We start from the raw sequence: 13,127 nt of genomic DNA on the forward strand, positions 1-13,127 counted from the left end.
TGTTTTTAAAATCTACATAGTGTCACATAGTCTGTATTTATAAAATTAAATTGATTTAATTCTCCTGTAAGGCAGTAACTAAGAAAAAGAATTATTTTGAAGAATGTCTTTGTATAAATACCCTTGAGCACTTAGGAATGAAGTATAGTTAGAAGTAGAATCTTTGGGTCACAGGGCATACTCATTTAGATGTGTTGGTACTGCCAAATTTCCCTTCACAAAGTTGTACCAAGTTATAATAAAGTGCTAGAAGGAGTTTTTACAAAGCTTTAAAAACAAAATTAGAGAAACAGTATCAACATGTACTATATTAGACATCTATAGAGGTTATATGGGGAACTTACCTTTTAAAATCAAAGGGCAAATGAGTCAAGGCAATTAAATGACTGGAGCTAATTTTTTAACTGGAATAAAAAGTTTTTGCTTCTTGTGCATAGTTTACATCCTGGCTTGGTTTGATATTCCGTGCGGAATTTGAAGTGATAGGTGTGTTTTTTCTGTTGTTCTTTTTTTTCCTCCACATTTGTGTAATCCTCTCATAAAAACAAGGTATGTTATACACTTTAATAGAAAAACCAGCTATTAAAACTCATAAAAATGACATACTCTTTAGGAACTATTTTTGTTAACAGGTGAGATTTCTAGAATTGTGATGAATTTAGAAGCACTTGTGCTGCCAATACTGATTATGTAAGTTCTTTATTCACTAACTGCAGAAATCTATTCCTCATGTAGTTTCATTATCTAGTAAAATAATAATACGTTTAGAGATATGGAGAATGACCTCTGTCTCACAAGCATGGCATACTAGTTAGATTATAGAGAAGTAGATACAGTTTTTTGTTGAATGGAAATTTTTTTTGAAAGAAAAATTTCTCATGTTTTGTATTATTTAAAATTCAAATTATGTACTGCTATACTACAATCCAAATATTGCAGAGCTAGACATACCATTAATATTTTAAAACATGAATTTACAGAATGTCTGGTTATCTCATCTTGTCCCCATCAGCTTTAGAATGAGAAAGTGAAATCCTTCCACTCTTGTAGTAGGAAAAACCTGCCATCGCTGATAGAGGAAAATGCATTCATAACAGAGACATATTACATAACATTTTTGAACATCCTTTTGTAAGGTATGGAAGCTATTTATATTTCCTGGACTTTTGATGGTCTACAGAAAAGTATACCCCAGTTTGGGTCATTTCATTTCTTGTGGCCATTGTAGATTTCCATGAATTAAAATATGTAACTATTTAATTTTAATGGTGACATTTAAAGTATTGCAATAAAATATGAAAGTGATAGTTCTTGAAATCTACTTTCTTGTTTGAGTATCATAAAATGGAGCAGAGAATATTATCCTAAAGAATCAAAAGTGTTCTTTGTGATATGTCTGGGTAATGTTTTAATTCTTAATAATAATTTTATATGTGGATTAGAACTAACTCAAAAATTCTTGCCAGTTCCATGTGAGATCAAAATGAGTAAGCAAACTTTGCTAATCAAATTTTAAAACTTGAGATGTTTCTGATAGTTTTCATAATTTTATTTAATCCGTTTCAGGTATTATCCATATAAAACAAATTCCTTAAACCTTAGCTTTCAGTAAAAGATAACCATCCAGCTCAGGAAATCTCAGTTCAAGTAATTATAGCATTTTGAAAGAGAAATAGTATTGAATACCATTTGCTTTTATTTGCTGTAGAGAAAAGTAGCAACTTTCCAGATCCTCCTCAGATTCAATTTGCCAGGTGTGTGCCATTCATGCTTTTTTTGGATGTGCAAATTTAAATTTAGTATATTCTTAACTTATTGACAGATGTGTGGTGGCATTTTGTGACCCTTGAAATTATCATACACAATAGATTATGCAGCAGTTTCGCATATTGCAGTTTATAATAAGCACTTCAGAAATATTTATTTTGTAGTTCTGGTATTTGTTGATTTACAAGTTTGTTACCTTTTCTTTCTCTTTAAATACATATGCGTATGTATAACTTGAGGTTGTATATGAAAATAATTTTCTTTTAAAAATGTTGAATTTCATGCTTAATTGAACAGTTACCAAAGCATGTATGGGGATTAGGGGCTGGGGGTAGGGGAAGGAAATTACAGTTATACTCATTAGCATAATTTGGCTCATAGCAATGAGACATTCAATTCTTTAAACACTAGTTATTTTAAAAGATTTTAAGTAAATTACTCTAAGTATTAACTTTTTGTTAGTGATATGTCTTTTTCATAAATTAGTATGAAATCCAGCAGAGGAGCTAAAGTTAAAACAGGAAAACACCATTTTTTAATTTTTAGTATGAGAGTTGTGATGATTTATGATATAAATTTTTTTTTTGAGTACTCCCTCTCACAAGTTATTTTGTCACAGGATTTTGATGCTTTGGTTAAGTGTAAGTACCATTCAACATCGTATTGAAGAAGACAGAGAAGACTTGAGCTACTAAGTCATGGTTTTAACCAGTGTCTTTTTCTTTGGGCTAGAAATCCTAATACAAAGAATTATTTTCAAAGGATAGTTGTGAGATTTCTTTTTTTCCTGATCATGTATTATACCCACTCTTGGAATTTTCAAGAGGTGTGGAAAACTTTTAGAAAGAGGTTGAGTTTTAACTAAACTGTGTACCCAATTACTTGTCAGTAACAATGTCAGTGCCCACATCCTGTGCCTAAGAGTGCAATGAAGAAAACAAAGGTGGTATTAAAGTTTTTGTTACTGTTTTATTTCCTTTCAGCATTGGTTTACTGAATTACCACCTGTGTTAACATTTGAATTGTCAAGATTTGAATTTAATCAGGCATTGGGAAGACCAGAAAAAATTCACAACAAATTAGAATTTCCCCAAGTTTTATATTTGGACAGGTATGGTTTGATATACTGCATGACTTGGTTTGAAACAGTTTAGTAAGGGAGAAAATATTGTTCAGAGGAAAATTCTGCATAATTTTCTTAGAATTAATTTCTACTTTTGCATAATATACCTAATACCATTTGTCAAGGTAAATGAAGTTCACTTTGTATTAGAAAAGTATAGTTTTGGGGAATAATGTTATAAGGAAATTTAAAAAAGATTAATTTTATAATCTTAAAATTCAGAATTTTAAAAAATACCATTTTGTATTATCTACCTTATATCTTATACAATTTTGAAGGAATTGATGCTTTGTGGTGATGTCTATACTTAATATTGTATCTATCTATCTGTCTTTCTGTCTTTCTGTCTGCCTGTCTTTCTGTCTTCCTGTTTTCCTGTCTGTCTTTCTTTCTTTTGTTTTTTTCTGTCTGTCTTTCTGTCTTTCATTCTTTTTTGTTTTGAGACGGAGTCTTGCTCTGTCACCCAGGCTGGAGTGCAGTGGTGTGATCTTGTCTCACTGCAAACACCATCTCCTGGGTTCAGATGATTCTCCTGTCTCAGCTTCCTGAGTAGCTGGGATTACAGACACCTACTGTCATGCCTGGCTAATTTTTGTATTGTAGTAGAGATGAGGTTTCACCATGTTGGCCAGGCTGGTCTTGAACTCCTGACCTCAGGTGATCCTCCCACCTTGGCACCCCAAAGTGGTAGGCTGGGCACGCTGGCATCTGGCCATATTGCATCTACTTTCATGATATTCGGAAATGCTAATGATTGCCTTTTTCTGATAGATACATGCACAGAAACAGAGAAATAACGAGAATTAAGAGGGAAGAGATCAAGAGACTGAAAGATTACCTCACAGTATTACAACAAAGGCTAGAAAGGTATTTTAACTTTTATGAAATTAGGAGATAATTATCAGAAACCATGTATTTGGTGACTAGATTTTTAATTTCAAATTTGCTTTGAGTGATTTATAATTTTAGGAGTAGTTAATATTGTGTGAATAGTTTTGAGTTTTGCTTGAAACTAAAAATCTATAGTAGACTTTAAAAAATTATTCTAGTGTTTAAAATTAAATATCTCATTGTCAACAGGTAATGTTCCTACTGCTGAAGATAGATAGAAAGTTAAATGAATATAGTTTTGACCTTTCTTTTTGCATGAAACTAAAGATTACTCTTGAGGTTTTCATTAAAATGAGTGGTATCTGAGTTTTTCTCCTTAAAACAGGATACAAACTCAGCTGCCTACCAAGTCTTCTCAGCAGCTTCGTAAAGGAGGAAATTGTGTCAGTGTAGGATGGTATGTGCTGGGAGCCTAGAGAGCAATCTGTGTGTACAGGGAATGAATGCCATTCCATACCAGTGGATGGTGCCATGTATGAGTATGGCCTCACTGTTGTCTATTGATTTGGATCATTTCTAAAAGACGTCAGAATCTGGACTGAGAAATGTTCTACAGGCCAGACAGAAATCTAAAGGCTGAAATGTCACAAGTCATTTCAGTTTGCAAACCCCAATCTACTCTGTATTCCCTTATTTTAGGAATTTTCAAATTAGTAGTCTAAAACTTCTTATATCGAATAGTATATCGTATTTTAATGATTTTTATTCTTAAAAAGTATGAATAATCATATTGAAACATGATTAGTGGTAAAAGATAGGAAGATAGTACATATCACTGTCTTGATCATGAGACCAGATGCCAGATCTAAAAATAAAAACAGTCTCAGGAGATGTCAGTTTTCATCTTCCTATTGAGTTACAATTTAGAACAGCATTTACAAATTATAACAGTATATACTCACATTCAGTCCCAATCGGCCTTGGTTTCCTGTCTTTGGGGAACATTTAATATGTTTTTCTTAAATGTATATTCAGTTTTACCATCTTCGTTTTAAAGCAGATGAATTTTATTGCTGAGGAAGTTTTATTGAAGTATCACGTTTTATAACAATAATAAAAGCCCAAATATGCTGTATATAGAAATAAAAGCACTTGTACATTTTATGATTAACAGATATTTAAGCTATGGTTCCGGTCCCAAACGATTCCCCTTGGTAGATGTTCTTCAGTATGCATTGGAATTTGCCTCAAGTAAACCTGTTTGCACTTCTCCTGTTGACGATATTGACGCTAGTTCCCCACCTAGTGGTTCCATACCATCACAGACATTACCAAGGTAAAAAGTAATCCTGATGCAAGAGACAGTTGTTACCTTTATTACATAATAATGTTAACTGCTGCCTTTAAAGACAGTTTCTATAAAATGTATGCTTTGATTTACTTCAGTGAACTCCTAAGAGTAGATTCACTTAGAAGACTGTATGTCCTCTGGGAGTTTTTTTATTATTTCAGTAGATTTTATGGTTATGGATTAAAATTTTAATCACGTTTTTTTCAGTTCAGAATTATACTTTAGCATATTTTGGTATTTACATATATAAGATTCAGCATTTTATGATACATAAAAATAGTACTATCAAATTAGAATTTGTTTCTGTAACGTAAGCTGATAAGCCAGGGAAAATAATATCATCATGCATAAGATTTTCTTGTTTTTTAAAAATAAATATGATTAAGCTGTTTTAACTCTAAAGCTACAACTTCATCTTACAATAATTTAGTTCTTATGTATTAAAAATCTCATTTGGATATTAGATCAATCCACATATTTCTTTGTTAAGATTTTTTCTTTTGAATTATAAGCCAATTTAATACTGTGGGTTTGGCAGGATCTTTGTCGAGAGTTTCAGCTTGAAAGTTTGATAACAAATACTCTGTGCTTTAATACAGCACTACAGAACAACAGGGAGCCCCATCTTCAGAACTGCCAAGCACATCACCTTCATCAGTTGCTGCCATTTCATCGAGATCAGTAATACACAAACCATTTACTCAGTCCCGGATACCTCCCGATTTGCCCATGCATCCGGCACCAAGGCACATAACGGAGGAAGAACTTTCTGTGCTGGAAAGTTGTTTACATCGCTGGAGGACAGAAATAGAAAATGACACCAGAGGTAAGAAGTGTCTCATAGCATGGTTACTGTCACCTCAAATGGATATGTATAATGTTAATATTGAGAAGGGAAATCACGTCTGGATTTTATATTTAAACATTATAGTCATTTTTCTTTTCCAGAAAGGGTTTTAAGATAAACTAGTCTGGCTCCCCATTTTTATAATCTCAATATCAGGTTCACAGGGACCAAAAGATTTTCCCTGGATTGCTTAGCTGATTAATGACATGGCAGATGGCCTGATTTTCTAGTTTACTGCTCTAAGTTTATATCAAACTGGTATTCACAGTTACTCCATTGGAGAAATGTCCTACAACATCAATGTTTTTACATATCAGTTAGGTACTAAATCTAAGTTTGCACAGGGAGTTCCGGTGATAAAAAATTTTCTTTAGGCTTAAGAATTAGAAATGTGAATTTTAATTTTTAATAGTTCTGTCAGATTTCTGAGTATCTATGATCCCATTACTAGTCTGTAACAGAGTTTTTACTGGCATGCAGCAAAATAAGAAAAATAAGGACAGTGCTCTGGGTGGGGTGTGTGCACATGTGTGCCTTTGTGTGCGTGTGTGTGTGTGTGTGTGTCTGTCAAGTTGCCATCCGTCCTTTCTTGGAAGGAACTCTCTTTTATTCTTTTCTATTTTTTCTTTTTTTTCAGAATAAGTTATTCTGAACTTTTCTCTTTCCTACTTTGCTGCTGTTAAAGTGTACTTAAAAAAATGGATTATTGTAGATTTTATTACATTTTTTTCCTTAAATGTGAAAATGTAATTCCCTATTATCATTCCCCAATTTTATGCTGATTTATTGGTTTATGAAAAAAATGAACTATGTGACATGGTTGGAATTATATTGAACAATATTGATTGTTGGATATTATATGACCAACTTAACTCTTTATAGACAATATTTGAAAAACAATGGTAAGAAGTACATAAGGTATGATGTAATTTAGTAAGAAGTACATAAGGTATGATGGTGACTAACAGCATTAGTAGCTGTCAAGATTTTCTTTAGTATTTTTCAAATAAGAGGGAATTTTAAAAAATATTTGAACTCATTAACAAACATTAATCAAGCAAATAGTGTTGATGAAGCACTATATTAGGTGTTAGGTAATTTTCTACTCCTCATGGCGGGTTGTTTTTAAAAGATTACATTCAGAGGGGTGGAAGCTAGGAAGCTTTTGACACCTAAGTAGTGGCATTGAGGGAAGGAAGAAGTGAATGTACTTAAAATACTCTTTGGAGACAACTGACAGATGTGGGTCATTGGCTAGAGGTAAGACAGAGGGACGAATCAAATGATTCTCTTAGTTCATAATGGTATGAATAACCAAATAGAATGTGTTTTGGAAAAAAGATAAAGCCAGTGGGCAAAGAGGTTCCCACTCAGGGGAGGAAAGAGAAATATGATGAGTTCTCTTTTGGCCATTTTAAGTTTGAAGAGCTTTTTTGAGACGGAGTCTCACTCTGTCACCAGGCTGGAGTGCAGTGGCATGAACTCGGCTCACTGCAGCCTCTGCCTCCCAGGTTCAAGCGATTCTCCTGCCTCAGCCTCCCAAGTAGCTGGGACTGCAGTTGTGTGCCACCACACCCAACTAATTTTTGTATTTTTAGTAGAGATGGGGTTTCACCATGTTGGCCAGGGTGGTCTCGATCTCTTGACCTTGTTATCCACCCACCTCAGCCTCCCAAAGTGCTGGGATTACAGGCGTGAGCCACCATGCCTGGCTGTTAAGGTTTTTATATGTAATACTATGGATCAGGAAACAAGGTTTTCCTCAGGATATTTTTTTTCTTTCTTTCATCCCTATTGATGTCAGCAGTTAGCATTATTTTGTAAACTATTATGTAATATTCCAACACACAGGTATGATGTAATTCATTTAATTCCCATATTGATATTCACTAAATAATGCTGGTCTTCGATATACATATTTATACACTTCTGTAAGTAGTATATGTTCTTTTTTATGTTCAGGGGTACATGTGCAGGTTTGCTATAAAGATAAATTACATGTCTTAGGGGTTTGGTGTAAGATTATTTCATCACGCAGGTAATAAACACAGTACCTGATAGGTGGTTTTTCCATTCTCACGCTGCCCCCACCCTCCACCCTAATGTAGGCCCCAATGTCTGTTGTTTCCTTATGTCCACCATTTCTGGTTCAGAGTGTGTATATTTTAAATTTTGACGACTGTTTTAAAATTGTCACTCCAAAACATTAAGCCAGTTTGCATTCCCGCTGTGTGAGAGAGCCTTTCTCCCAGTATCCTCCCTAGCCCTGGACACTTTTTAGTAGTTTTTATAATTGAAAAACTGGTATTTTAGTGTTTTGATTTGCATTCCCTTAGCTTCGAGTGAAGTTGGATATTTATATTGTTCTGTAAATTTCTTGTTTGTGACATTTGCCCATTTTTAAAATACTGAGCTATTTGTCTTTTTCTTACTGCTTAATAGAAAGTTTAATGTATTGTGGATATTAACCCTTTACCTATAATATCACGTATGCTGCAGATATTATTTTCCCAGTTTTTCATTTGATTTTCTTTATGTTGGTTTTGTTTTGTTTTTATAATGTAGATTTTTTAAAGTGTTGGGCAGGGAGGATCTTATCTTTTCCTATAAGGTTACTGGTTTTCTGACAGGCTTAGACAGGTCTTTCCCCCTCTAAAGTTAGCTAATTTTTTTTATAGTTTTTCAAGGTTTCTTCTGATTGGTTCAGCAGCTTCACAATATGATGTGGTTACAATCTAAACGTTTCCTTATTGACAGATATTTAGGTTATCTCTTTTTTAAAAATTATTGTGGACAATATGACTGTGAACATCTCTATCTGAACAATTTTGTAGGATTATTTTCTACTAGAAGTAGAAATAATTGTCATGGGAGTGCTATAATTTTATTTTCCCTGATGATTATAGTCGATTTTTATTCAGTTATGTGTGTGTACAAGATACGTGGTGAACATGTTTTACCTTGTTCTTAAGTTTACTTGTGTTATAGCAATATGTAAGGAAGCTTAGCTTTCATTTTCATTGAAACTGTCCTTTATAGATTTGAACAAAATTCACTTTTATTGGCTCTGCACATTTTCTAGATAAATCGTATTTGTGCTGTTTTTAAAGTATGCATTTGTACTGTGTCTTTTATTAAGAATAACTATAATTCATTTTCTACAGATTTCAAATAGTAATGTTTTTTAAGAAAAGTTTTAGGAAAATTTTCCTATTCCTCTAATGTGTTTGTAGGAAAACCATTAATCCTTATAAGTAGAAACACACTTGCTGTTAATCATTAAATGACACCTTATATCCTTAGATTTGCAGGAAAGCATATCCAGAATCCATCGAACAATTGAACTAATGTACTCTGACAAATCTATGATACAAGTAAGTGAAATTTTGAGCTAGTAATCATTGCCAAAATTATTTACATATATTTTAATGTATCTTTACATTATCTTAATCTAATTTTTCTTTACATGTTTTGTTTTAAAATTCTGGTAAATCTTATTGTAAAATAATAAGGGCTTGCAATATGTACAATGTGACAGTTCATCTGAATGGGGAAAATTTTATAACAAATTTATAACAAAATTCATGACAAGTTCTCCCCATTCAGTTGTATTTTCACACCATATGTGTTGTGTACCCTTATTATTTCACAGTAAAATCTACCAAAGTTTTTCAAAAGGCTATAGCATCTTTAAAAAGTCTTATGGAAGAAAATCTATGGTTGTTAAAGGATATTAAGATTTGGGAAGAAACTTAAGGACTCCATTACGTTTTAACTTCTGGTGTATATTATATAATCTATTTTGTTAACCATCAATTTAGAATTCTGAAGATTTAGACACATTTACTATATATGAAACTGCCCACTATAAGCTTTTTATTCAAAAGAAACAATTAGGCCAATGAGTACGTACACAATAAATACATTTTTAGTTGTTCAAAAATCATCTTTTTAATCTATCAACTTTTTATATCTTTAGCTTATTCAGATTCCGTCTTTTTAAAGTTTTATAGTTTAGTTTTTTCAAACTTTTAATCCCAGCCAGTTCTCTCTCATTTAAAAAAGAAAATGCTCTTACGGTTTTCTCCAAACAGGTTGTTTGTAGGTTTCATGGAATGTGGTATAGTAGACTACATAATTGCAGTTTAACTCTTCTTTTTTTCACGTTTAGGTTCCTTATCGATTACATGCCGTTTTAGTTCATGAAGGCCAAGCTAATGCTGGGCACTACTGGGCATATATTTTTGATCATCGTGAAAGCAGATGGATGAAGTACAATGATATTGCTGTGACAAAATCATCATGGGAAGAGCTAGTGAGGGACTCTTTTGGTGGTTATAGAAATGCCAGTGCATACTGTTTAATGTACATAAATGATAAGGCACAGTTCCTAATACAAGGTAAGAATATATAGGGTGGCATATATTTTTAAATAGTCATAAAAGCGGCTCTGGTATGTGTGTGATTAGTTAAGTGTAATTCACTCAGACAATGAAGGATGTGATTAGGAAATGCTACTGGGTTTTGACAAGACTGAATTGAAAAGTAATGTCAGCAGGGCTAAGAATTCGTATATATTTTGTATTCCAAGTCAACTATTAAAGGTAAATATGACCTTTTTTGTCCTTGCTAAAAATGCTTTAGTGACTATTCCACCAATTGACTCATATTTAATATTTAATTCCTTAGCCTAACATATATGGCCTGTGTTCTTGGCCTCTGATTATCTCCCCACCTTCATTGATCACCAGTGTTCCTTTTGAATTTATATCCTTACTGAACTTCTTGCTGTATCTGCTCATATCAAACCATTTCACACATTTATGTTTGCATGTTCTTATATGTTTTATTTTTTGCTAGTAATTCTTTTGCCTAATTCTTGTTCTTCTGTCAAGATTCAATTCAGGTGTCATTTCCCCTGCAAACTATTTCTTGATCTGCCAAAAAGTATCTCTCCTTATGCTGTCCTGGCATCTGTCTACTGGGCATTTACTGTTGTGTATTGGAATTGTGTAATGACTTGTCTTGCACATTTCTCTCTCATCTGCTCAGAGCCAGAGACCATGTCATACTATGTCTGAATCTTTTTATTTCTGATATTCTGATATATGCTTTGCATATAGAAAACAATAAAGGTTTATTGAAACTGATAAAAAGCATCTTTTTATATTTAGTCATTCAGAATCAGCTAGGCCGTCCACTTCTGACTGAAAAAATGAAGTTATTTATCTGTGTGTGTAGTAGAAGTTGAGTAATTCTTCTGAATACTCTATGTATTGTTTTTAAGATCTTGCTGTATTGATTAATTTTCATAATTGCATATTTAAGTCTACTTAATTTATTCATATGACAAACAGTTTTAGTTTTATTTTGAGCTACTAAGGTTAACATGATTATGAGTTGTTTACATTTTGTGAAAGGTTTTACTTTTTAAGTAATCAAACATCTGGTATTTTCCAATAATGGCAGAAGTAGTATTACATCACTGTTAGAGTAGCAAAGAAAAAAAATGGCCAGGCATGGTGGCTCATGCCTATAATCCCAGCACTTTCGGAGGCCGAGGCGGGCAGATCATGAGGTCGGGAGATGGAGACCATCCTGGCTAACGCAGTGAAACCCCATCTCTACTAAAAATACAAAAAAATTAGCTGGGCTTGGTGGCGGTCACCTGTAGTCTCACCTACCCGGGAGGCTGAGGCAGGAGAATCGTTTGAACCCGGAAGGTGCAGGTTGCAGTGAGCCGAGATTGTGTCACTGCACTCCAGCCTGAGTGACAGAGTGAGACTCCATCTCAAAAAAACAAACAACAACAACAAAAAAAAACTTGGCTTTGGCTTTGTATTTTCTCTCATTTCTACTCTTAAGATAAAAAAAATCTGAGACCATTACCTATGATGGATTATCAAATATTTTTATCATTGTTTTTCTGAGCATTTGTTTTGAGTTTTAAAAAGTTTTTTAGATAATAATTATTTGCTAAGCAATAGTAATTCTTAAGTAATATTGATTGGCTGAGTGGTAATTCATAGTTTAAATTCTATTTGAAATGCAATCTGTTTTGAGCTTTGCATTTTCCCTTTAATTCTTAATTTCATACTAGTTTTTGAAATATGATTTGCAGAGGAGTTTAATAAAGAAACTGGGCAGCCCCTTGTTGGTATAGAAACATTACCACCGGATTTGAGAGATTTTGTTGAGGAAGACAACCAACGATTTGAAAAAGAACTAGAAGAATGGGATGCACAACTTGCCCAGAAAGCTTTGCAGGAAAAGCTTTTAGCGTCTCAGAAATTGCGAGAGTCAGAGACTTCTGTGACAACAGGTTTGTCCATTTTTATCAAGTTGTGTTTGATTATCAATATTATTTTTATAATGATAAGGTATGTTCATTATTAAAAAGTTTTAGCTATCTTAAAGTATGAGGAAATCAGTATAAATCATTTCAAATTCCATCACTCAGATTATCACAGTTAACAATTTAGTTTACCTTTTTGCCAGACACCACTGTATATATTTATATGTTTTTCAAGATAAATGAGATAATTCTGTTGACTTTACCTCTACCTACTCTGCCTGTGTTGGGTGGGCTTGGATTTTCTTGGCAAGTAGCAGAGAAAGCTGTGAAATCAGCAAGAAACGCAAACCAATTCACTAAAGCTATCAAGAGTAGTAATTTCAAATTTGGCCAAAATAATACTACCAGTATATTCATATATACTTTGTGCAATAGTAAAATACTATTAATAACTATTGGATGTTTTTCAGAATTTTTAAGATTAAGAGAAAATTGACCAAAACTATTTAGTATATCACAGGTAAAAAATAAGTGTATAGACCTATAAACCAAAGATATAAATACATAAACATGTAAATATTTAAAAACATTATTCTTAAATGAACTATTAGCTGATGAAATCAATAAAATAAGTCAAAGTATACACTGTATAAGAATTAAGAAAATAGTTTCTAGTAAAATTGAAAATATATTGTCTTTTGATTTTCTTAAAAGATTACTCTTCACTGAGTTGCAAATACGTTTTAGGGCAACATGTTTTCTGGTATAGAAAATGCTATTTCTCAGTACAAATTGAGGAAATGAGAAGCTATAAATTAAGCCCATATATTTTCCTCAAACTCATTTGTCTCTTTTTATAACTGCTAGTGGATGTTATTGAATAACTTTTTTTTTTTTTGCAAGATCTCCATGT

At 32.8% G+C, this 13,127-nt stretch overlaps 1 protein-coding gene across 5 annotated transcripts in view; it reads left to right on the plus strand.

Moving 5' to 3' along the window:
- USP25 (ubiquitin specific peptidase 25) overlaps window positions 1-13,127 on the plus strand; it is a 160,017-nt gene that overhangs the window by 93,594 nt on the left and 53,296 nt on the right. For 4 of the 5 annotated variants that reach the window (XM_030806028.1, XM_012501904.2, XM_030806029.1 and 1 more), the window contains 7 exons: window positions 2,751-2,878; window positions 3,662-3,757; window positions 4,896-5,057; window positions 5,672-5,898; window positions 9,223-9,293; window positions 10,091-10,319; window positions 12,041-12,241. In XM_030806028.1, the coding sequence (XP_030661888.1) occupies window positions 2,751-2,878; window positions 3,662-3,757; window positions 4,896-5,057; window positions 5,672-5,898; window positions 9,223-9,293; window positions 10,091-10,319; window positions 12,041-12,241 (1,114 nt within the window). Of the gene's footprint in view, window positions 1-1,018; window positions 1,137-2,750; window positions 2,879-3,661; window positions 3,758-4,895; window positions 5,058-5,671; window positions 5,899-9,222; window positions 9,294-10,090; window positions 10,320-12,040; window positions 12,242-13,127 lie in introns of those variants that run through there. The other variant, XM_030806031.1, reaches the window with a different exon arrangement.

This window comes from Nomascus leucogenys, chromosome 25 (genome assembly GCF_006542625.1).
Source record: "Nomascus leucogenys isolate Asia chromosome 25, Asia_NLE_v1, whole genome shotgun sequence".
NCBI lineage: Eukaryota > Metazoa > Chordata > Mammalia > Primates > Hylobatidae > Nomascus > Nomascus leucogenys.